The 24992-nt window shown below is 41.7% G+C and overlaps 1 protein-coding gene and 1 long non-coding RNA gene across 2 annotated transcripts in view; one reads left to right on the forward strand and one right to left on the reverse strand.

The window, feature by feature from the left end:
• Nucleotides 1–4400: 4400 nt before the first annotated feature.
• Nucleotides 4401–24992, forward strand: part of LOC148422930 (copine-8-like) — a 33874-nt gene continuing 13282 nt past the window's right edge. The window contains exons 1-9 of the mRNA XM_088417607.1: nt 4401–4569; nt 10895–10935; nt 14358–14404; nt 16008–16111; nt 18151–18190; nt 21023–21099; nt 21795–21858; nt 23289–23392; nt 24614–24718. Of these exons, the coding sequence (XP_088273733.1) occupies nt 4493–4569; nt 10895–10935; nt 14358–14404; nt 16008–16111; nt 18151–18190; nt 21023–21099; nt 21795–21858; nt 23289–23392; nt 24614–24718 (659 nt within the window). The 5' untranslated portion in view covers nt 4401–4492. The remainder of the gene's footprint in view (nt 4570–10894; nt 10936–14357; nt 14405–16007; nt 16112–18150; nt 18191–21022; nt 21100–21794; nt 21859–23288; nt 23393–24613; nt 24719–24992) is intronic.
• Nucleotides 19936–21867, reverse strand: LOC148422931 (uncharacterized). Its single transcript, XR_015865933.1, has 3 exons — nt 21659–21867; nt 20989–21082; nt 19936–20656 (listed from the first exon to the last, which is right to left on the reverse strand). It is a non-coding gene; the product is annotated as an uncharacterized LOC148422931 (long non-coding RNA).

Consider the following 24992-nt stretch of genomic DNA (forward strand, 5'->3'; position numbering starts at 1 on the left):
CGGATCCGCGCGTGCTGTCTTCTTTGTACACACTAATATATATATATATATATATATATATATATATATATATATATATATATATATATATATATATATATATATATATATATATATATATATATATACTATAAAAAGTTTGCTTTAGACTTCTTTTTACAGGACACATTTACACAATTGAAAAAAAATGGAAATGAATGACGTCGGGCAACGGATTACAAATTGTTGTGAAATAATTACCATCCATGTCCACCAGGTGGCAGCAGTGGCAAACGACAAAATCTAAGGTCTAGGTTCACCGCCTGTGTGGTTGATGTGCGATTTTGACAGGCATCCTGAATCTACCGGACCAGGGGCGGAGCCAGAAATGATGTAATTCTATTTTATTAATTAAACAAACAAAATAAAAAAGTAAATTAGATTTAATATGCCGTTCTTATAGATAACCACAAGTTGTGAATGGCTGTACAAGAAAACGAAAGCAAAAATGGCGGAAATATCCCAGATGTTAAAAATGTACCTTCGACGTGGGCGTGGCCACCCCTGGACACCATCTGGCTCTGCTCCTGTCATTTCTCTGTGTTGATTATAGTTTGCGGAATTCATATGTTGCTCACTACATCTGCACAGTAGTGCATATAAAAAGTCTACACACCCCTGTTCAAATGCTTAGTTTATTTTTTGTTGTTTTTTGGATGAATTTGTAATAGTTCCAAGATAATGTGCACGCTTATAAAAGCCAATTATCTCTGTTTAATAGTTTTACATTTGTGATCATCTTTCATTGCCAACTTTCAGTCCAACGCATTGTTTCCCCAAAGCCTCCGAGGCGGCGGCACGCCGATGCTTATTAAAGCGCGGGCGTCCATTCATCCTCATTTAAAAACAGCGCAAGCAGCACGAGGATTTTTTTTTTTTTTTGCAGAATTGCACATGTGGGAGGAGGTGCCGACTCAGCGCAACTTTTCATCTTTGAAGGCGAGGTACGGGATTCTCATTAACCCCTGGGTGTCCGGGGATTTTTCACTAGCCTGGCGTTATCATCACCCAACTCGGGCTGACATTGAAAGGCTAATAACATTGTCAAATACAATCATATAAATAAATATATGCATATGCGTAGCGTTATATAGTTTTGAAATTGAAAACTTGTGCATTATGGGAGTCCAGGCTAAGCCAGTCAACAAAGTCATTGAAAAGAATGCAAATGTCATATGTTGACCGCTAGCCCCATCTGGTGGTTTTAGGGTGTCGAAACAAAAATTTCTATTGCGCCCAGTTTGTGGGTTGCCGTTGAAATGATTAATGCAAAAAATTGGGGGAAATATTTGATAAAACATGGGGTTTCGAATATGTCCAAAATGGACTAGATTTCCGATTTTGAATGGCAGTAAATGAGCCTGACATGGGCTAAATTTGACAGCTATAGGTTCCTATTGTTTTTTTTTTGGGTACGCTTTTGACATTACTCATCAAAAACATCAAAAAGCCAGAGTTGGGTCAAAATTTCACCTAGGGGTTAAAAGACCTTTTCATTAGTGTGCTATGCTAAGCTAAAGCTACATTAATTTCTTCTGCTTAAATTCTTTTGTAATTCACCGAATGTACCTGGCATGTTTTTTTATTTCGGTTTTTCTCCACTTGTACGGCCGATAAGAACGCTCCAATGCCCTTGTCACTCAAGGTCTATTCCAGATGATATACTTTGCAGGATCTCGCACACGTGTCGTCTGCGAGAGGCTGCGATTAAAACGTGAGACTTCACACACTTCACCTGTCAGCTGCCTTCCTGCTAACTAAGCACATATTCACCTTATGTGAGATGACGCTATGATGAAAATGTTTTTTTTTTTTTTTTGGGGGGGGGGGGGGGGTGTCACTGAAATTGTGTATAATATTAAAAACATTGAGCACATTTTGCCACTATTTACTTCAGGTATTGTCAAACTTTTTCGGGAATCGAATTTTCCGAGGATCCCCATTGCTAACGTATGTTTGAAGAGACGTGAGATTTGAACACTTTCTGCCGGTAGTGCGAAATGTCACGTACAGTGCAGTTTTCGAATTAAGAGCAAATTAATTGGAACATGAAGCGCCCACTTGTTCGGCTGTTTTTAATGACTCTTTTGCAAAATGTTGTTTGCCTTTATTTTGTGACTTTTTTTTTTAGCAAATTTCTGGCAAATGAGACAAACATCAGATGTTCCACAATCTGTCTTCTGGAGCGGAATAATGTAGTTTCAAGGTTTAATTAATGAGACACGGTCTTTTTTTTTTTTTTTTTTTAGTCAATTTGACCTTGAGATGTATGAGCAAAAAAATAAAAACACTAATTAGCTTTGCTCAGGCAGCCATCTTGTTTTTTTCGGTCAACGCGGAACAAGATGACTCGCTATCGCCTCTTGTGGTGAAGCGTGAAATTGTGGTCCAACTGGGAGAGGTTTCTCAAAGAGGGGATAGCGTAGATGCTAACTGTCGCTAGCACGCCTGCCATTTTGCTCGGAGCCAGTCCGAGACGGTCAAGGTGCTCGCCCGTGGCCAACCATCTGCCAAGTCACAGCTGGCCTGGAACACCTTCTGTGACTTTGAGGCGTGTGACATCATCTATTTGATTTCTGCCTCATATGACTGTGAAATGGCGCCACAAACGATCACGCATATGAAACTTACCCGGACAAGATCATATGTTTTGTAAAGGAGTAACTAGAAGCCATTTTGAATGAAGGTGCTTCATGTTCTAATTAATTTGCTCTTTATTTGAAAGGAAAATGTACTATTCTTCTCATTGCTTTAATAAGCATGAAATTAGATTTGTTGTCTCTCTCGCTCATTTTACTTCCTCTCCACTCTCTTTTTCTAACTCTGTCTTTTTTCTTTCGCTTTCTCTCTCGTTTTCCTCTCATGCTTTTTTTTCTTGCTCTCTCTTGCTCTCATTTTTGCTGTTCTCCCTTTCTCCTCTTTCTCCTGCTCTCTCCCATTGATCCCGCTTTCTTACGCTCTCGTTTCCGCCGTTCTCTTTTCTCTTTCTCTCCTCGCTCTCTCCCATTGCTCTCTCGTTCTCCGTTTCTCTGACTTCTTTTTCTCTCGTCGCTTTCTCCCTTTGCGTTTGCTTTCTCGCTCTCGTTTTTGCTGTTCTTTCCCTTTTTCTGTTGTCGCTCTCTCTTGTTCTCGCCGTCTGACTTTTCCCGGCACTTTCTTTTGCGCTCTTTCTCTCCCCGTCTTTCTTGTTTTCTCATGTTTGCTGTTCTCCCTGTCCTTTTTTTCTCTTGTGGCTTTCTCCCTTTGCGCTCTTTTTCTCTGTCTTTTTCTTGTTCTCTCATTTTCACTGTTCTCTCTCATTGCTCTCTCTTGTTTTCTCTTCCGGACTCTCTCGCTCTTTGCTCTTTTTCTCTTCCTTTCTTGTTCTCCCTCACTTTTCTTTCTTTTTCTCTCTCTTGACCTCTCTTTCTTGTTCTGTCGCTTCCTCCTTCACTTTGTCTGCGCTTGCTCTCACACTCTCCGCTCTCTTTCTTGCTCTCTCGTTTTTGCAGTTCTCCTTCCCTTCTTGTTCTCTCTCGTAGTACTCCCTTGTTCTCTCCTTCTCCGAGTGTCTTTTTCTCGCTCTTTGTGTCCTTGCGCTGTCTTTTGCTCTCTTCCTCTCCGTCTCTTTCTTGTTCTCTTTAGTTTTCGCTGTTCTCTCATCACTCTTTTTCTTGCTCTCTTATTTCGCTGTTCCCTCTTTCTCGTCGCCCTCCTCGCTGTTGCGTTTGCTCTCTTTCTCTCCCTCTCTTCTTTTGTTTTTTCTCTCTCTCATCACTCCGTCTTGTCCTCAATCTCTCGCTCCCTCTCTTCTTCTCTCCGTCTTTGTCTCTCTTTTTCCTCCTCTTGTACTCTCACTTTCTGTCTCGCTCTCTCACTTTGCTCTCTTTCTCGTTCTCGCGCTCCCTCACTTTGTTCTCTCTTTCTCGCTCTCTCCTTTTTTGTTTTCTCTTTATCTCCCTCTCCTTCTCGTCTCCCCTTGCCCTCGCTCTCCCCCGCTCTATTCCTCTCCCGCTTAGCCTCCCTATTGTCCTCTCTCACTTTCTCCTCTTTGTCATTCTTCGCCACTCACTTTCTTTCCCCGCGCTCTCTCTCCCGTTCCCACCGTGAGCGCTCTAGTACAGGTATGAATGTAATTATTCCACACAGCGGCTTTAATCCGCAGCCAGCCAATCGAAACACCCCCGTCCCTCCCCCCCCTCCCCCCCCCTCAGTGTTGTCACACACTCCCGTCTTTTTTTTCCCGCGCTCGGAAGCATCCGCACGTCGGCGCTCGGGCGGGAGCAGCGGACGGAGGGGTCTCCTCCTTCCTTCCTTCCTTCCTTCCTTCTTTCTCTTTCTCCTCACTTGGGCTCCCCGTCGTCTTTTTTGCCCACGGCGCGACCACCGTCTTCATCATCATCCCCCTCCTCATCGTCCAGCTCCTTCCCGTCCCTCTCATGCCCGCCGCTGAAGCGTTCCTGCAGCTGGGAGCATGGCGTGCATCGGGGACGCGGACCCCTTCACCGCGGCCATCCCCGCCACCAAAGTTGAACTCAGCGTTTCGTGCAGGTACGCCATATGCTTCCCTGACTCCGCTGGCGGGTGCGCGCGCGCGCGCCGGGGGATGCTTTGTTTGGCCGCAGCTGTCTTTTGCGCGAGGTGACACGTGCAGAGATGCCCCGCGCCGGCCGCTGCCAACATTCTTCTCCCAATATTATCATGGCACGCTGCTGACGTATTGGTCGTTCCGTGATGCCAATTTTGCATCGTTACGTTCCAGTCCTCAAAAAATGCATTTTTTTAAACAAAACAAACAAAAAAAACCCACAGTGTTTTATAAAACATAAAAGAGAAAGATATTGCTGTAAAGGGAATGTGCGCCTTTTTGAGGGCCGTGGCAAATTGAGTCAGTTGGCCGGTTTGCGTGTGAGCATCTGGGCGTGAGTAGTGGGCCACAGCAGCGGCTTGTTGTGTTCAATAAACGGCCGTAAGTGGCTTGTCTTTACGACGTTACGGTACCTTGCGCATTCCCGCTCATAACTCAAGTTTTTACTCACCAAGGAATCGTTTTCACTCACCTGTTAAAATATTGTCAACTATTTTTCCAGCCAAGTACCCCCGAAAACAGACAGCAAAGAGAGTTCCGTGCTTATTAAACTTTAGAAGTACATTTGTAGAGCTATCGCTATTAAAATTGTCATTTATAATATGCATCTGTAGAAAACAACAAAATAAATGCTACAATTTTGCAAGTGAGCCACTATGATACAAATTAGCTAGACGCTGTTTCATCTTCCAGTTAATTTGCCCGTAGTTTGAAAAGAAAAATACTCCATTAAGTATAGACTCATACCTGCAGAAGATTTCAAGCCACTGGTATACAGTGCCATGTAGTGTTGAAACACATTGGCATCCAGCACCTGTTTGTCCAACTGACTCAGTCATCGAAATGAAAGCATAAAACAGTTTGCAAAGGAGCCACAAACAAAACAATGTTGCGATAACTTTCTCATGTTCCAACTCATTTGCTTTTAATCTGAAAACGTACTCTCCATTTTACACCATTAAAATATATCAAATTCGCCAACTATCATCCCCGTATACTCGAAGACGCGGAAAGTCTGTCATTTTGCCTCGACGGAGCCGTTTCGAATTCAGTTTTGCGCCCCAGAACCTTTGCAAAACGTGCCGGCACTTTCGCTCAGCAATATGAAATTGGCCAGGCATGTCTATCACAAAAAAAAAAAAAGTCTGGAGAGGAGGTCTTCCATTTTGGTTCTGAAGTGGCCTCATTTTCTATTTCCCGGGGTCCTTCAGAGAAGAAGCACTGTTTGAAATGACGTACGACTGCACCTGAAATCCTTGCCGCCGTTCTCCATACGCCCGTATAGGCGGTGTGATTTTTCTCACTCGTGCGTAATATCTGGAAGGCGTTCGGTCATCTCGCCATAGGCTTGGCGTTGACATGAGAGCAGAAGGGCCCGCGGGTGTTGGGCGAGTCACGGCGGGCGTCAAGAGAAGCGTCCCGCGGTCCCCGCCGCCGCATTGTGGAGCGGGAGCCACGTGACATTTGGGGCCCGCGCATCCGGGCGTCGATACGCGGCCGCGTGGAAGGCTCCCCGCCGAGAGGCGGGTCGATGCGTCGGCGCCCACGTTTGCCTCTCCTCGGCTAGGTGAAGAAGATGTTGCCCGTCATCTCTTTCATAACCTGCATCGCAGCCTTGGGGATGCAGCAATTGTCTTTCACGCGCAAAAAAACATGTGGCTTTTACAAGCAGATTAAAATTCAATTCAAAAAAGGATCTTTCACACAGAGACGCTGCAAAATTGCAGCCGCAAAGGGCAAAGCGTTAGATTTGGGGATTCTCACATAACCCGGTAAAGCAATGGCACTTGAAAAAAATTGTTGCTTTTACACAGGCTGGTCTTAAAGACTTTCACACAGAGATCCAGTAAAAAAAAAAAAAAAAAATTATCCAAAAAAGCAGAATTGTTGCCCATCATCTCTTTCATAACCTGCATCAGAGCCTTGGAGATACAGCATTTGTCTTTCACACATAAATATGTCTCTTTTACAGGCATTGTAAAATGAAGTTAAAAAATAATCTTTCATACAGAGATGCTGCAAAATTATATCTACTAAAGGCAAAGCATTACGTTTTCTTTCTTTCACATAAGCTAGTGAAAAGATGGCAAAAAAAAGTGACTTTTCCACACAGTGTAAAAAAGGGCTGGTCTTTAAAGACTTTCACTCAAAGACCCAGTGAATATGTTTTTATCTACCAAGCGTAGAATTGTCCATTTTTCACACTCACACTTGCAGATACGGTGTGTGTCTTTTCCACACAAAAATCTTACTGTACTGTACAGGCAGTGTAAAATTCATTTAAAGACTAAAGGCCTTTAATACGGAGACACTGCAAAATTACGGCTATGGAAAGGGTAGATCGAGTATTTCTCAAAGAACCCAGTGAAGCAATGGCAATTGAGAATATTTTTGCTTTCTCATGCACTGCAGAAATTGGCTGCAATTTTTCTTAAAGACTTTCACACAGATATCTGTTAAACATGTTTTTTTTTCCACCGAAATGACCATCACGACGCAATGTTGTGCGCGCTTGATACTTGGTAAGCGCTTGGACAAAGGCGAGAAAACGCTGACCGTAACGAGCCTCGGTGATGAAATGTACGAAACGGCACCCTGGTGGTCGTTCAAGTCCAAATGACTTAGGAGTTTTGCACGCCGACCCACTTTTGGCGCCGTACTTTTATCCCGCCCGGTGCCGTGTTGGCCGTCATAAAAGATGGAAGTCCAAATTAGCTCAAGCAAAATTTGGACTGGCTCCCAGTCGTCTTCTTATTCAAGCTCCGTTTGAATTTTATGTGCCATTTACAGCAGTTAGCGTGACGGCTTGCTTTCTCCGCAGTGTTGTGTGCCTCCGTGTTTCTGTTCTGGGGATCAATGTAATCCATTCGTCCCGGCCGGTCTGCCTCTGCTGCAACGTCAGATGGAAATGGCATCTTTCCAGGCAGGAAGCGTTCCACTGGATTCTGGCATGTGGTCACTCCACAATGTTGTGTCCCTGAATGTTTATGTTGCGGAAATGTATAATACCGAGTAGTCCCGTTCAGTCTTTCTCTCCTACATTAGAAGGAAATGGCATCGGCAGGCGGTAGGCGTTTCACTAAATTCCAGCATGTGGTCGCTCCACAATGTTGTGTGCCTCCTTGTTGATATTCCCACTAGCTACGCAGCTTTTTTTTTTTTTGCCATCTTATGCCATGTGTGCCTTGTAGCTTAAATTAATTGAAGAATGCGTATTTAATGATCATTAGCATTCCGGTAGAGCGACAGGCTGTCGCTCCACAATGTTGTGTACGCCTGTGTTTATATTCTGGGGATTTTTGCTGCTTATTGGGCCTGCTTAAGTTCCTATATTGTATGGAGATGCCGTCTTCTCTGAGCATTTCTGATGTCGCGCCACAATGTTGTGTGTGTCCTTGCATTCAAAATCCAGCCAGCTACAGAACCTAATATTCATGCCGATTCTTTCTTATATCTTACATGATGTGGAGACAGTGTCTTCAGTAACAATTAGCATTCTGGTAAAATGTGATACGAAGACATTCCGCAATGTTGTTTGTGTCCTTGCGTATGATCCAGCTTGCTACACAACCTAATATTCATGCAAATTCTTTCCTAAATCTTACATTTTGCGACGACAACATCTTTAGTAACAATTAGCAGTCTGGTAAAATGAGATACTGTATGTAGACACCCCGCAATGTTGTGTGTGCCCTTGCGTATGGTTCAGCTTGCTACACAACAATATTCATGCAAATTCTTTGGCATTTTGGTAAATGTGATCTGTAGACACTCCACAATGTTGTGTGTGCGCCCTTGTGTATGGTCCAGCTATCTACGCAACCTAATATTCATGCCAAGTTTTTCCTGAATCTTACATTTTGTGGAGACGATGGCTTCGGTGTCAATTAGCATTCCAGTCAACTCTGACATGTAGTTGCTCCGCAATGTTGTATACAGTAAGGGAACCCTTTTGAGTCTTAGCACATCACTAATGTTATGCATGTGTGTTGAACTAGATTTCTTTTTTTTTTTTTTTAATTTACACTTGATGTTGATCTGGCTTAACGTCAAAAGTTGCTTTCAAGTGGCGGGCGGCCATGTTGCGCCGAGCACGTGACGGGTCGCTAGTGGGAGTTCAAATGTAATTCAAATGTAATTCCGGTGTCGGAAGGGAACGCTGCCGTAAATGTTTGATGAGCGCAGAGCCACTCAGCCGGGGCCTCCCACCGCGGGATGCCATTTTCTTTCTTTCTTTTTTTTTTTTTTTAAACCTGCATCTCAACCAAGATTGGGCAGACACGCACACACGCAGAAATACACATCACACCCACTTACATTGTGGTTTCTCGCCGCCTTATTTCTTGGCTTTTTATCCGACATTTATCTCGTTTGGCAGGTGAAGGCTCCCACTTCTCACTCCCACACACTCGTGAAGCGCTTGGACGCCATCCCGTCGGCTTGTTATCATTTATTTAAGGGGGGTGGGGCGGCGAAGGGGGGGGCAGTTGGGGGGGGGGGGGGGTCGCTACCATCTGGGCCACGCTGGGATCAGCAGAAGCCGAGAGCCCGATCCAGAAACATCACTTGACATCAGCGGCTGCGCGGCGCTCCTCGCCTGTCAAACGGGACAGGACGGGACGCGGCGCTCGCCCTCCAGCTAGCATGATAGCTTCATCATCCAAACAACCCCAACGCCCCCACCAAACACCCCTTCGCAGTCCCATCAGCAACAGCCGCCAAACTGCGCTCTCGGTGGAAAACAAGTCACAGCCCACGCAGGGATTTTCACAGAATGCAATTTTACTCATTTAGTACCGTCAATTTCAAAAGTAAAATATACGCTCGGTAGAGTAAATCCTAATGCAAATTTGCCGATATTTAGACCGAAACCAGACTTGAATGGGCTGTTTTCATCTGTAATGCTAATGCTACTTCCTGTTAGCCAAAATTCCATAACCTGTGTTACTTTCTATTAATACGTCACGTTGGCTGCAATACTACTTCCTGTCAGACACAATTCTGTATTTTTTACTACTTTCTAATACAATTTCCTGTTGGACATTGTTCTATTGCCTTTTACTTTTTATTGCAACTTCCTGTTTGCTGTAATACGACTTCCCGTTGGACATAAATCTGTCTCCTTTAGTACTTCTTAATTCAACTTCATATTGGCTGAAATTCAACTTGCTGCAGGATAGAATTCCGTCTCCTTTGGTACTTTCTGATTTAAGTTCCTGTTGGCTGTAAATCTACTTCCTGTTGGACATACTGTCTTTTTTACTACTATTTAATTACAATTTCCTGTCGGACATCATTTTTTCTACTTTGTTACTTTTTACTGCAACTTCCTGTTGGCTGTAATAAGACTTCCTGTTGGATTTAAATCTGTCTCCTATATTACTTTCAATTAAAACTGCCTGATGGCTGTAATACTACTTCCTGTTGGATATAAATCTGTCTCCTTTAGTACTTCCTAATTCAACTTCCTGTTGGCTGCCAAACTACTTTCTGTCATACCCAAATCTCTCACCTTTATCATTATCAATTAAAACTTCCTGTTGGCTGTCAGTCAACTTTTTTTGTACATGATTCCGCCTGCTTTACTACTTCCTAATTTAATTTCCTGTTGGATGTAATTCTACTTCCTGTTGGACATAATTCTGTCACCATGAATACTTCCTAATTCCACTTCATGTTGGCTGTAATACTACTTCCTGTTGGATATAAATCTGTCTCCTTTAATACTTTCAATTAAAAATTCTGTCTTTTCTACTACTTTCTATTCACTTCTTTCTATTATTACTGTAAATGAAGTATTATTGAACAGCGGAACATTTTGACTTGAGAGCTTTTAATTGGGGCGAAAGCCAACACGACCGGGTTTCATCGCCGCGTACCAGTAGCCTATTATTTTTAATTGCGTTCCATACGAAGACTTGTCCGTTTATGTGTCATCCTGTAAGACTTTGGATGTTCCTCTTGAATCGATTTCCTCCGTTGAGAGCAGCCGCTCGGCGTCGGCTGTTCCTCCTCCCCCTCGCCGCCAAGATGGCGGCGTCATGTAAATTTGATGGCGCTGAGGGACGGCGAAAAGAGAGAGAAAACAGGCTGCTCCACGCTTGAAATATTTAATAAGTTCCACTTTCTGTCGCATTTTGGAGTCTCTTTATTGCTGCTGTCTCGGTGGCAAGCAATCAAAGAAAAATACTTCTTTTGTTTCTTTATTTCTTGGCCTTGGCTGGGGAAGCTTAATTAAGATGCTTTTCAATTAGCGCTAATGTTTTGTCTTGTTTTCTTGCTCTTTAGAAACCTGCTGGACCGGGACACCTTCTCTAAATCGGATCCCAGTAAGACCCCTCGCCACACGCACACACTTAAACGCACACTGGAACATAAACATTAGGCGCACAACATTGTGGGGATGCTAACGGTTAGTTTACCAGAACAGAAATGAGATTTGAACAGCGTTTCTGCACGTAGCAGCAACTCGAATTCAGTGCCGTGCAGTTTTCAAATTAAGAGCAAATTAATTGGAACATAAAGCGCCATTTGGCTAAATTGTTTTCTCGCCATTCCCACACACTTACAGATGCGAATCTTGATCAATGGTGCAGTTTTCCAGTCGACGAAACAGAAATAAAACAATTTCATCTCCTGAAGTTGCTGAAGGAAATAATATAAAATACAAATGTCGTTCCAAAGTTGACTTGAGTCAGACATGGAAGACATGTGATGCTTTGCTTTGATTAACGGTTACTTGGCTGAAAAAAAAAAATACACAATGTATTTTGAAAAAGTTGGACTGGAATCTTAACCTTATTCAATACTAAATACATATTTTTGCTCCTTTTTTAGCCCAGAATCCCAGACACACATATACACAATAAACACACACACACACACACACACACACACACACATATATATATATATATATATATATATATATATATATATATATATATATATATACACATGGCGTTACGCAACATTGTGGCATGGCTACTAGAATGCTAACCATCAAAATGGCTCAGCTCATTTACAAATGTCCATGTAACATAAAGATGGAAGCACATAAGATTGTGATGTTTTGTTGCATGTTGCGTTGCGCATGTCGTGCACTTACTCGGGGCCTCATCTGCTTGCATGTTTTCCATTAACCCAACATGAAGCATCGGCGTACACATGCTATCTGCATTCTTGTGTGTGTGTGTGTGTGTGTGTGTGTGTGTGCGTGTACTTCAACCCGAATTAGGTCTGTCATCCAACGACCGATTTTTCCAAGCCAGTTTTTCTCAATTATATTTTGCCCTGACCCCTCCAGGAAAAAGAAAACCTATCGCAATGAATATAAATAAGATTATTGTCTACAAAAATTGTATCTAAACCTCGATCCTTTTAACATTAACAAAAGAAAAAAGCAATATAAATTTAAAAAGTTGCTAATATCAAAAAATGAAAATCCACTCCTAAAAGCTTGAATTTTTTTTTGTTTGTTTTGTTCCTTTTTTGGGTTTTGTTCAAAATAAGTACATAAAATTGATTTTTTGTTTATTTGGAAAAAAACGAGGTAAACCCGCAATATAAAAAGTGATCGCCGTAAATGAAAACTCATCATAGAGCCTTGTAGCGAGGGAACATTGCTTTTATTTATATATATATATATATATATATATATATATATATATATATATATATATATATATATATTAGTGTAAGTAAATGCACCCAATTAAACAAAACGATCAATTGACATCATACTTCTTTTTAAAGTGGGTGTTTTTTACTTCCTGGTTCACTACAATTGGGGACTCAGCTGCATTTGGGGACTCGCGACACATACGTCAACTCATTTCATTTCATTGGCGGCCGTACAAGTCAAAAATCCATTGGAACTCGTCCGGCAGCGAACGAGTTAACCGTCATCCTGGTTTCTCCCTCCGAACACACACACGTGTATATGGAATAGCGGCGATATGCACAAACAGTGGAATTTCATCCGGCCTTATAAGCTAATATGAATACGGTACGCCAGCGTGTGCCCGAGGCCCTGAAAATGTGTCCGTGCGCGCGTGTGTATTTGTGTGTGTTTGTGTGTGTGCTGAGGCGCTCTAATGCCGTGTGACTGTGGCCAGTGACTGTCAGCATAGCAGAGACATGGACGCAGCACAAGTGCCTCCTTGTATAAACGTTGGCCCCGCCGAGGATGCTCATTCTTGCGCCTCCTCTCCCCGCTCCCCAAAAAACAGCTACGTCCACTTACCAATTCCATTCGCTCCGTTACAGCTAAATAAATAACCCATTCGCTACCGATGACGGCTAGGGACGTCAAACATACGGCCGGCGGGCCGGTCCTGGACCGCGAACCAGATTGATCCGGCCCGCGCGATGCTTTTGTATTAGGGTGCTTAAATGTAAACTGCAACCCAAAGTTATACAAATATAAACCATGATTTTATCGGTCTGGCCTAATAAGGAAGAGATCCTCCAAGCTTAAATGAGTTTGACCCCCCCCGAGTTATCCAAATGTGGCAGAAATGCATAAAATTCAAATGAAATTCTTTGTCTTCAAACAGTCTAGTATTAATTTCTCAGGAGAAAACTTTATCAAGGATGAACTATCTTACGGGATAACGGAAATTAGAAGTCATTTGTGATTTAAAAATGCGGTGGAAATGGAAAAAAAATCCACGGCACTCATCTTTAAACCAAGAAGAGCATCTAAAAGGGCTAAAAAATATATAAAACTTGTGCTTCATGGGGCTTAATTTCCTAATTCTGTCTCATGAAAAGCCATGTATGTTTTGTTTCAATGTTTACCGTTGTAAATCTACATCATTGTGAAAAGCCAACCGGATATTGTTGCGTTGGGCGCTTCCTGTTTAGTGAAATGTAAGAAACTACACTACACTACACTGCTCACTACATGATTGTAGCTCCGTTTTCTTATCCAAACTCCACTTTTACGTGTGTATATAAATATCACGTATGATTTTTGTAATTTTGTATCAGAGATGTTCGAAATTTGATTACTTACTTAATAGTTTACTTTAGCTAACTAGCGTCTAGCATGGAGTTAGCATTTAAGATCGACATTAGCGCGTTAGCTCGCGAATGTTAGCGTGCTAGTTTAGTATACCTTTTAGCAGATATATGATATTGTATCGTTTTAATCTTCGAACAAGAGCACACTGTAAAGGGGTTAAAAAAATCACAATTGCTTTATGAAGCTTATCCCCATCACGAACAAAGTATCATTTTTTTTCCAATCTGTCCTCAAAGCGTCTCCGCTATGACGTCATTTCCTCGCACATCTCCAGTACAGTAGCGGCGGCGGCGCGAATGCTAATGAAATGTCACTTTAGTGCCGGATGATCGCCTCTCTCTGCTTTTCCACCGGAGCCGTCTTGGAAAATGAAAAAAAAAAATAAAAATAAGGAGACTCCCCCCGAGGGACGGCAGACGCTGGCATGTCAATATTATCGAGCGTCCTCACTCGATAAGGAGGACATTCCGCCGCACTCTAACCTCGTTTTTCCTCTCCCACCTACGCAAACAACCCCCCCCCCCCCTCTTTTGCCCCCCCTCCTCTCACTGACATATCATCACGCTGCAAGGCAAACTTCTAGTGACATTTAATTAGGGAGTTTTCCCGCCATGCACGCCGCCGTCCGGGGGAAAACAGGCTCTCAGCTCGTCAGCATCAACTTGTCACTGCTCAAATGTTCTCCTTCAAGTCTTCTTCTCTGTCTCGTCCCCTTCTCCGCAGTCTGCGTGCTCTACACTCAGGGGATAGCAAACAGGGAATGGAGAGAGGTGAGTCACTCGTGTCATTTTTTTTTTTTTTTTGGGGGGGGGGGCATAAGTCCACAAATATAGAGCGCACCTGTGTGTAGAACGCACCCTTAATTTCAGAGTCAAATTTGGTTGTTTTCCTAGGACACACCAATAGTTTGGCGACAGTGTAAAAAACCAGCTAAACACATCTTTGCAAATTCTTCATATTGTGTTCATATCCGTAAATGAAATGTGTTTCAGATGTCCCATATTGTGAGCGGTCAGCGAAAGCAGCGGCAGTGTAAACGCGCTCCAAGCATTTGGTTTTCTTTTACGTCGCGACGCAATTCAACTTCATTTTGCCATAAATAACCAAAGTTGAGCATGCATATGCCAAACGATCGGAATTAATAAAGGAGTCAAGCGGGATACCTTTCCGTGTTTTCTAACCCAGAGGTTCACAAACGCCGGTCCGCGTCCCCGCACTGGTACCTGCCCGCATCCTAAATAGTGATGTTTTTGAACCGTTTAGCTTCTCCTTTAACAGTCAATTTGTGCTTTGTTTGGCTTGATCTTTGTTTTTTTGCACCGCCTCTCGCTGTTGATTTTCCATTTTGTCGTGAGGAAGGACGGTGCGGCTTGAGTTGAGAGCGGTCAGTGTCTGTGACATACATGTTTGTTTCTCTGTGAAATCTAGCCCACGACTGTTTGTAAGTCGCACTGTCTTTGTAGGAAAGTTGACGTTTATGATAATTTGCCCAAAAATTTGTTTGTTGATGCCATTATTTTGTTGTCATACACACATTTTTTTTAGTGTTACAATTTTCCAGAAAAATTAGTGGTTCTCAGACCAGGGGCGACAATTATTCCTTGGGCACAGAAATGCACTTCAGGAACAAAACTTGGTTTTTCAAATTAAGAGCGAATCAATTGGAACATGAGGCAATCGTTGTACTAAAGCCCATTTTGTTTATTGTCAATTACAACGACTCACCAGTACACCCAAATTCATATATGTCATATTTATAATATCTTATGACTTTAATTTGGTGATTTTATTGTCCTTAGTGTCACTTTTTTTTGGTTTGCTTGCTGAAGTGTTCCGAGACAGTAACAATAGGAAGAGCACGGTTGTTTTCACACTTTTGTTAGGGCCGCAAGAGGATGTTTTGTTGTCACCAAATGTATTATTCATGACAAACAGGGAAGGCTGGGTAAAATGGCGGCCAGCCAGCAAGTTAAGACGCTGTCTAATGGGCAAAGTCCCCATTTGTGCAATTGCGATGGAAAAGTCCATTTGAAATATTTTCTTTAGTATTGCAGTTATAGTATATGAATATGAATATATATATGTAATATGTTCTGACAAGAGGTTTATGTATTCACAATACAAGATTTTGTAGTTTTTTTTCTCTTTGATATTTAAAAGTTTGATGACATAATGTTGTATTGCAAGTGTCTGATGTTTTAAAGAGACCAAAATGAATTTTTTTATTTGTTACGGTTACTATTTCTAACACGAAAGACTGCCCTTGGTAGAAACGATGACAATGAGCATCTCAGCATCCAATTCCCGCACTTAGCGTCCGCGATCAATCTTGTATCGTCAATACATATGATTTGATTATTTCTTTTCTTGCAGTTTGGCAGAACAGAAGTGATCGACAACACGCTCAACCCTGACTTTGTGCGCAAGTTCATCTTGGATTATTTCTTCGAGGAGAGGCAGAATTTACGTTTTGACCTGTGAGTTAATCATTGATTGGTGTGTGTGCGCGCGTGTGTGCGCTCCATGCATCGGAGCGGCGCTAAACGTCAAATATTCATGCGGTGTGCGGGAGGGAGATGTACGTTATTCCGCCTTTTAAATAAAAGACGCGTTTTCTTGTCACTTTTTTTCCCCCCGCATTCTCATTGCGCTCGGAGAGGAAAATACAAAAAGTCCATTTGACCGGAAGGCGTTTTGTGATAACGATGCTGAGGCGTCCGTTACAACCAACATACAGTACACTTCCCATCAGAATTCAACTACATGAACCGAAAAAATGTGTCGGTTCTTTAATTTCGGGTGGTGGGGGGGTGCATGAAGGCACTTCAGGAAATGCGTGTATGTTCAAATCTTTATAATGCCTTCCCTTTCAAAATAAGAGCAAATGAATTAGAACACGAAGCAACTCTTGTACTCCAATCTTTACTTATTGCATATTGCACAGAAAAAGAAAACACGACCTTAACTTAAAAATATTGACATCAATATCCAGGTTTTAAAAACTAGTCAATCGGCGCAAGATCAAACTGAACAATCCTGAATTCTTTGTCAATATTTATAAATTAAATTTTAAGTCTACATCAAGTCACCGCTCCTCACAAATACAGTACGTGCATACTGTGTATATCCTATTTTATCTTTGCTAATGCTTTTACTTCTACGGTTTTATTGTCATGTGACACATTTTTCCGAGCCTTACTTTGCTGAAAAAAATATTTCACATGGGCTACATCATTGAAAGAAAGCACAATTCATTGAGGAGAAAGATTCACTTGTGTACTTGTTGGCCAAAAGTAGTTAAAAAAAAAAAAAGACTCGCAGTCCATCTCTGTTCGAAGTAAACATACGGCACAGGAAGTGGAATCCTCTGTGGCGGGCTGCCCAGTGATGTCATCCACAAATTTGTGCTCACGAGGCGCCGCGGGAGATCCGTGCGCGTGTGTGTGTGTGTGTGTGTGTGCGTGTGCTCGGATCAACATACATCCATCATGTTGTTGCTTTTAATGCCTGCCTTGCCTTCACTTGCTCTCTCGCGCACACGCACGCACACACACACACACACACACACACACACACACACACACACACTCGTCGGTGTATCTCATTATGAAACGGGATCACATGAATGATTCATGAGGCGTCCAAAGTGACAGAGGCGGACGCAACGCATCAAGCGCACCTGTGTCTCATGCCGCCAGCGCACACACACGCACGCACACACACACACACATTCTTCACCTTTGCCATGTTGAGTTTCTTTTCATCACGTGACTTTCAGAATAACATTTGCTAAATACAAAATGTTGCCTCCCCTCGTTTATCGTAAAATATGTTCCCAAAAATACCCGCAGCAAGGTAGGAATTCAACTTTTTTTTAAGTTTGTTTCCACAGTTTGTTTCTTTTCTTTTGAAAAATATTTATAAAAAAAACAAAACAATAGTCAGTGAAACTTAAAATATTATGGTCATGTATACAAAGCCACAAAAAAGTGTTTTGTTTTGCTTTTGTATTGCATTTTTGCTTTATTTTGTAAAAAAAAATTAAAAGAATAATCGTTTATTTTTTTTTGCCTGATCTGACATAACTGAAGGAAAAATATTAAAAAAACATTGCGAGATTAACTTGCAGTAGAAAAGCTTACGCTCATAAATTCAGTGAAGCTACCATAACAGAACTACAACGTAGCAAGGAGATACTGTAAAAAAAATAAATAAATAAATTTTGGCATGCCTTTCATAAGGATTCTGGCATCAAAAGGAAAAAATTGTGATGAAGCCCCGTCCGAAAAGACGGAGGCCGGCCGCCATTTTGCTTTCAATTGGCAGATCGAGGCTCATTTGGGCCACTTCCAGCTGAGCTGACATTTTGTCAGACATTTTGTCCGACATTTTGTCCGACATTTTGTCCATTTGCCACCAGATTTGGACGGCTAGACAGGCGGGACACGCCTAAATGTGAAACCTCTGCACTAAAATATCTGTCGGCCATGCTAATTTTGCACCCTTCTCCGCTCAGGTACGACTTGGACTGCAAGAGTGACAATCTCTCCAAACATGTGAGTCTCTCTCGCCCTCCATTTCATTAACATCAAAAGAATAATGTCTCCACTTTGAAAAGGATTATTTGGAGACATGCTTTTTTACTGGCAGTGTCAATACAATGAGGCAGCGTTTGAAGATGCATGCTTTCAACTCATTCAATTGCAAAGGCATATTTTTACTTTGAGTGGCTAAAAATCCATCAATAATCAATGGCTAAAGTCATAGATTAGTTCAGTAGTTTAGTACTTGATTGCTTCACTAATAAATTGCTAAAGTAATAAATGACCATACCTTAAAGTAATCAATTATTCTGTGCTTTAGTACCTAAACTAATAGTTTCTTTATGACTGAAATATCTAAGGTAGTTGATTACTTTAGTGTTGAATTACCCAAGGTAATCGATTACTTTAGTAGTTTAGTACTTGGTTACTAATCAGTTGCCAAAGTAATTGATTACCTTCGTACTTTTGCACTTTCATACTTTAGTGGCGATATTAACAGTTAAAACGCCTGATTCAACCCTAACCCCACATCTCAAATGAAGTGCTTTGTCATCCTGCCACCAGGTGGCAATGTTTCCCACATTTGCATGACCAAAGCTTCTACTTTTCTCACCCTAATATATTATTTACCAGTGTGAAATGGCATTGAGTTTCTCAAAGTAATACTGTAGTTACTTTATGACTGAAATTTCTAAGGTAATTGATTAGCACTTAACTGCTCAGAGTAATCGATTACTTTAGTAGTTTAGCACCTAATTAAACAATTACTAAAGTGTACAATTACTCCATGGAAAGTAATTGATTACTTCAGCACTTACTAGTTACTTTATTACTAAAATATTTAAGGTATTTAAATCCTTTACTACTTAATTACTGAATGTGGTCAATTACTTAGTGCCAGCCATTCTTAGTCCCCTCTTCAGTTAAAAAAAAAATCAAATAAAATAAAACATGAATACCTTTAATTGAATGTCTGGAATTAAAAAAAGAAAAAGTAACATGCACATGCATTTTCTTCTCCAAAATGGCGAGACATGCTTTTATCAGCCCTCAGCTATTCAATCCTGACCAAATGGACCCCCCGCCCCCTTCCACACCCTAACGCCTCTTCCTAACCCGCTCAACTCTTTCCTCGTATTCTCCTACCCACAATGCCCCGGGGGCTCCATCTGAGCGCAGCGTGAAGGCCGAGGATGCTTGGATGCGTCCTGTCAGCGCCGCCCATGTGTGGGATTGCCGATCGGGCACGTGGCCCCATTGTACACAAATAACACTTACCCTCAGAAAAATGACCGTATTTTCCGTAGCGTAAGCAGCAAATAAAAGCCTGGCGTTTTCTCCGAAATCGACGGGGCGCCCTCCGATCCGATGCGCTTTGCGGGTTCAAAAATCTGTAAAAATATTTTGGTAGGTGCTACGCTTGACTTACTTTCAATTATTTCCCGCTGAAAAAAAATGGCAGCAATAAACCGATTGAGAACTTTACGTAATACGTACAGTACATTGTATGCTGCAGTACACACTGGCAATTACAGAACATGACTTTATACATGCTGCACATTAGCTGGTAGTGATAAACCAATCAGAGAACATTATGTAATACTCGTATGAGTGATGTATGGATATAAAGCCCGGAACCGTATGGTGTGGAAAATACGGTACTTCTGACGTCAACATTACATACAATTTCTAAGTAATTGGCAACAAAAATGGTGACACAGTTTTTCAATGGGGGCTAGCAAAAGATGATCAAAATATGGATTTAGGTATGCTTTTAATGGGGTTGATGCAGGATTTATTTCATGGGCAATGATATTTACAAAAGCATTTCAAATTTTAAACAATTTCAAAGAATCCTACATTATTTTAACGAAAAACGGGGGAAAGTTTGATGAAAAACTGAACAAATTTTGAGATAATTGGCTTTTAAGTAAGCAATGACAAAAGAAATGACCAAAACAACACCAGTGCTTTAAAATAAACTTAAGTAAACTCACGTCCTCAAAATTATGCTCCTGCAGACTTGTAAATGATGCCTAGATCACTGGAAATGTAAAATAAAAATGTACAAATTAAACAACCTAAACAAGGTTCTCTGCACGCATCACCAATAATACACAAGCGCCATCTCAAGGCAAACGAATTAACTGCAATCATATTATCAACTGTCACAATTATAATTATGAATTTGAAGGGTTTATCATCTTTACTACGTATGAAAAATTCTCGTGATGAAAATGACTTCCTTTCCTGATTCCATTTTTTTTTTCCAAACCTTTTTTTTTTTTTTTTTTGTTAACCAGTGATAAGAAAAGCCAGACGGTATGTAGCGGACACATTGTGGTCATCTTCGGTCGTGAATATGATTTCCAGCGAGGTCCTCTCGGAAAGGTCGCCGCTTTTTGTCATGTTTCCTTGTCGTCAAGAGGAGGAGGAGCTCGCCGCGTTCCGGCTAGCATCTTGGGAGCACATTTGCGCCTGCGGGACAGGAACGCGCGCGTGTTTATATATCATTGCACAGACGTGTCGTTGTTGTTGATGCTCCTGACGGCAATCCTCTTCGGAGGCCCCCCAGACACCAACAAGGACGCTACGAGTGGCCCTCGCGTCAGACCAGCGAGCCGCGTTCAAGACGGCCGGGAAATCGAAGGCCCCCGGCAGGCCAAAATGAATTTGAGCAGCCGTGTGAATTCCGTTTTGGATGTTTTTTTGTGAACGCAACGCGAGGCCGTACCAATACAATACCAAGAGAAGAAAAAACGTCCATAGCAAAATGTACTACGTGAAACATAAAAATGAAAATCTTTGACCTGACTCTTTTTGGGGGGGGCGGCACGTTCGCAGGACTTCCTTGGCCAGGCCTTTTGCACTCTGGGCGAGATTGTGGGCTCGCTGGGGAGCCGCCTGGAGAAAGCGTTGATGTGAGTTACACAGGCACATTATGCGCCGCACACAACCTTGACTTTCGACTTTAATTCATTCTCTGACACTATGACATGTACAAATCAAGTAATCTAGTAATCAGCTATTACTAGCTATCACGCTAATGTCAAAGGACATTTTTTTTCCCAGTCTGCGAAACGCTGAAATTAGTTTTGTTTTCCAGCTATAATCAACGAGCATGCTATCATCAAAGGTATGCAAGGTAGCACGCTAATGCTAGCAAGCTAGAGCTAGATATGTATGAGTTAGATATGCGAGTTAGCTTAGCAAGCTAACTTTTTGCTAGTTTGCAATCTGCTTAACCACTTCTCTGGGTTTTATCAACAAGCATGCTACAATCAGCTTATGACAGCGAAAATCTTTACAACTAAAAATACTAGCTAGCAAGCTAACCATGCTAGCCAGCTAGCATGCTAATGTTAAATGACTTTTTCCCAGCCAGCCAGCTGCAATCTATCCATTCTGCTAATACACTAAGATGACGCTTGCTAGCCATCTAATATCTGCTAGCTTGCGACGATAACGCCATGTAATCACCTAATCTTGCTATGCCATCAAATATTAGATTGTGAGTTAATGGTCCATTTTTCTGGAGTCTGCACAAACCCCGAAAGAAAAATGGTCTATCATTTGCCGTGTGGTGCTAAGCTAAGCTGTTTGTCTTGCGTCACAGCGGAATTCCCGGGAAGAAATGCGGAACATTGATCGTGAGAGCCGAGGAGCTGAGCAACTGCCGGGTGAGACACACAAACATCCTATATGCCCAAAATGCACCACAGAGAGTTTTAGTCAGCAGATACTCTCACGCTCAATCCACCTAGGTGTCCTTAAATGCACCACAAGGAGACGCACTGACATACCAATGTCCTACTTGTTGTAATGTTTTGTTTAACAAAAAATGGCCCACATCCTGTGTCCTGAATGCACCACTTAGAGTGTGTCACAAGATTTACAAATGCTCTCCGTGTCCTGAAAGCACCCCAAAGTTTTTGTCAATAGCCATCTCAACTGACACACAAACGTCGTACACGTCCTAAATACGCCACCGCGACTTTGTCTTCAATAGCGACCTGACACTCCAACATCCTACGTGTGTTAAATGCACCACACTGCGAGGGCATGTTAGTCAACAGACGCTCCGACACACAAACGTCCTTCATGTCATGAATGCAGCGCAGAGATAGTGTTTGTTTGCCGGGCGACGCTCCCAACGGGGCTAAAATTAGAAGGCGAGTGTCCAAAAGTGGACTTTCTAAAAATAGTTCCCCGCTGCCGCTTACTGCCACATGCAACACAAGCACAAGCACGTATTTTGTTTCTTTATATCCATTAGCGATGTATTCAAAAAGGATGTTGCAACGAGGTCCGCGGCAGCCACAGTAATTCCCCATGTTCTCGCGGTTTCTAGTCGCCATGGTAACAAGGGACTGGGAATTTCAGCCTCTCCAGAGCAATTTTTTTGCTCATAAATAAACAGTATTTATATTAACATTGTGAGTAATATTTATGGATTAATACATCATGAGAAGTACATTAAAAATACAGCACATGTTGGGGTGAGAAACGACCTACCAATTTCATTCATTTTTCTTTCCTTTTGTAAATGATAAACATCTCTGCACATTTGAATATCATTCAAACTAATCTTTGACGTTCATCTAAATAATAATAATAATTAAAAAAAATGGCTTTCACATGATTGGGAAATACCCGCTCTGTAACCTCCACTATCAACCCAGGCTAAAGTAACCCAGGTGCCTTCTAACCAGCGCAAAGCATTTTTTATATGAAAAAAATACATATATATGTGTGTATGTATATATATATGTATATATATATATATATATATATAAAAAGAGTGCTATGACCCAGTATTTTCAAGGCAGTCCAAACTCACGCCAATAGGCGAGTCGAGGTGAATCTGAAACCTGACCGTATATATTTCAAGACATGAAATGAAAAATGCATTTTCGTAAACAAAACACCATTCAAAATGAATCACGTTATAAGCGGTATTATGAATAATGAATGAGTCCGCAGCGTGAGTTAACAACCAAACTAAGTCGAATGGAAAGTCTCTTCGCATCATTTTTTCTTTTGGGCCACGGCAGCCGTCACACTGTGTGTTGTGTGTTGTGCGTGTGTTTTGTGTGTGTGATGCTGGCAGGAGTCGGTCATGCTGCAGTTTTGTGGAAACAAATTGGACAAGAAGGATTTCTTCGGCAAGTCGGACCCTTTCCTGGTCTTCTACCGCAGTAATGAAGACGGATCGTGAGTTGACAAGCTGCCGCTCGCCTCCGCTAACCAACGCAAACATACACACACACACATACACACGCTGATTGTTTACGCTCCAGAAAGCTGCTGTGTACACTCCATAAGCTCCAAATGTGTTGTTCTTATATAATCTTCTATACTGGATCTTTACATTCATGTGCCATGTGCATCCACAAAGCAGAAAAACATGTCATTCAAATAAATGATTGTAAAAAAAACTAAACAAAAAAACAAACAAAACAAAAGTCTTTAGGTTTAATCATATCTGCTTGAGAGGCAGCCTATTAATTTGTGTCCACCGTAAAGGACATTTTTTTTTTTCTATATCTTTTGACCCATTGGAGCTACCATACTATAAACCCTGGTGTCCTCAGTAGAGGACCCTGACCTTTCCAAATATTGTCTTGTGTCTTTGGATGGGATGGATGAAAAATGTTATAGCCCACTTCGAGGCAGTGGACATTTTTTTTTTGTCTATATCTTTTGACACATTAGAGCTACTCTACTAAGTCCTGTTGTCCTCGGCAGTGGTCATCCTGGCCTTTCCTATGACATCTCACAAGTTTGCAATTCTCTTTGCTGTCTTGCTAGGTCAAAATGGACACAACTGTGGACACAATTGTATAGCTTGCTTTTCAGGTTATTATAAAAAAATAATATTATTAGTTTGGTAGTAATAATAGTAGTTTTGAATATTAGACTAGTAGTAGACTTATAGGTCTATTTACAGATTTAGAATATTATGTTTTTCATATTAAATAGATCATTATTAAGAGTTTTATTTAATTCGTATTAATAAATAATATTGCCTTTAATCTGTTCCCTCATTTTAATTGCGTTAATGTGATTTTTTTTTTTTTCCGTGCAGTGTAGTAAGTAAGCGGGTACTCAGAATGAACACTTGTTTTTGAGAGCCAATCAGGAGCCTCCGTTGCTACTATCATATTGTGGCAACACAAAAAAGTCCCAGTCGGGAGTAATGGCAATAGAACTCTTTGATTCCAGGGTCAAACTGTCGTCATTGTAAAGCTTCCCTAAAATTCAAAAGCAAAGTGCTGGTCTGTAAGTAGTGGAGCCCGCAGCGGAAGCCACTTAGCAAATCCTGCTTTTTTTGTCCAGCTTTTGATGTCCACTCTGGCCGCCTAAATACTAAAGCAAAGAGGGTCCCCGCATCGCACATAAACCTGAACACGTGTGTGTTTGTGTTTGCTTCAGGTTCACCATTTGCCACAAGACCGAGGTGGTGAAGAACACGCTGGATCCCGTGTGGCAGGCCTTCAAAATTCCCGTCAGGGCGCTCTGCAACGGAGACTACGACAGGTATGCATAAAAATGGTCTATAAATTCCGACGCATTTGAAATAACCTACTAAGTCCTGGTGTCCTCAGTAGAGGACATCCTGGACTTTTCAAGCATGTCTTACCTTTTCGGTGGGATGCGTGAAATATACTACATTCTCCTAAGAAGCGACCTATTCATTTCATTCATCTTTTGATTCATTTGAGGTACTCTACTAAGTCCTTGGTGTCCTCAGTAGAGGACTTACTGGCCTTTCCAATCATGTCTCATGTCTTTGGCTTGGATGCATTCAAAA

Source organism: Hippichthys cyanospilos, chromosome 6 (assembly GCF_059441005.1).
Source record: "Hippichthys cyanospilos isolate Australia breed blue-spotted pipefish chromosome 6, RoL_Hcya_1.0, whole genome shotgun sequence".
In the NCBI taxonomy this organism is placed as follows: Eukaryota; Metazoa; Chordata; class Actinopteri; order Syngnathiformes; family Syngnathidae; genus Hippichthys; species Hippichthys cyanospilos.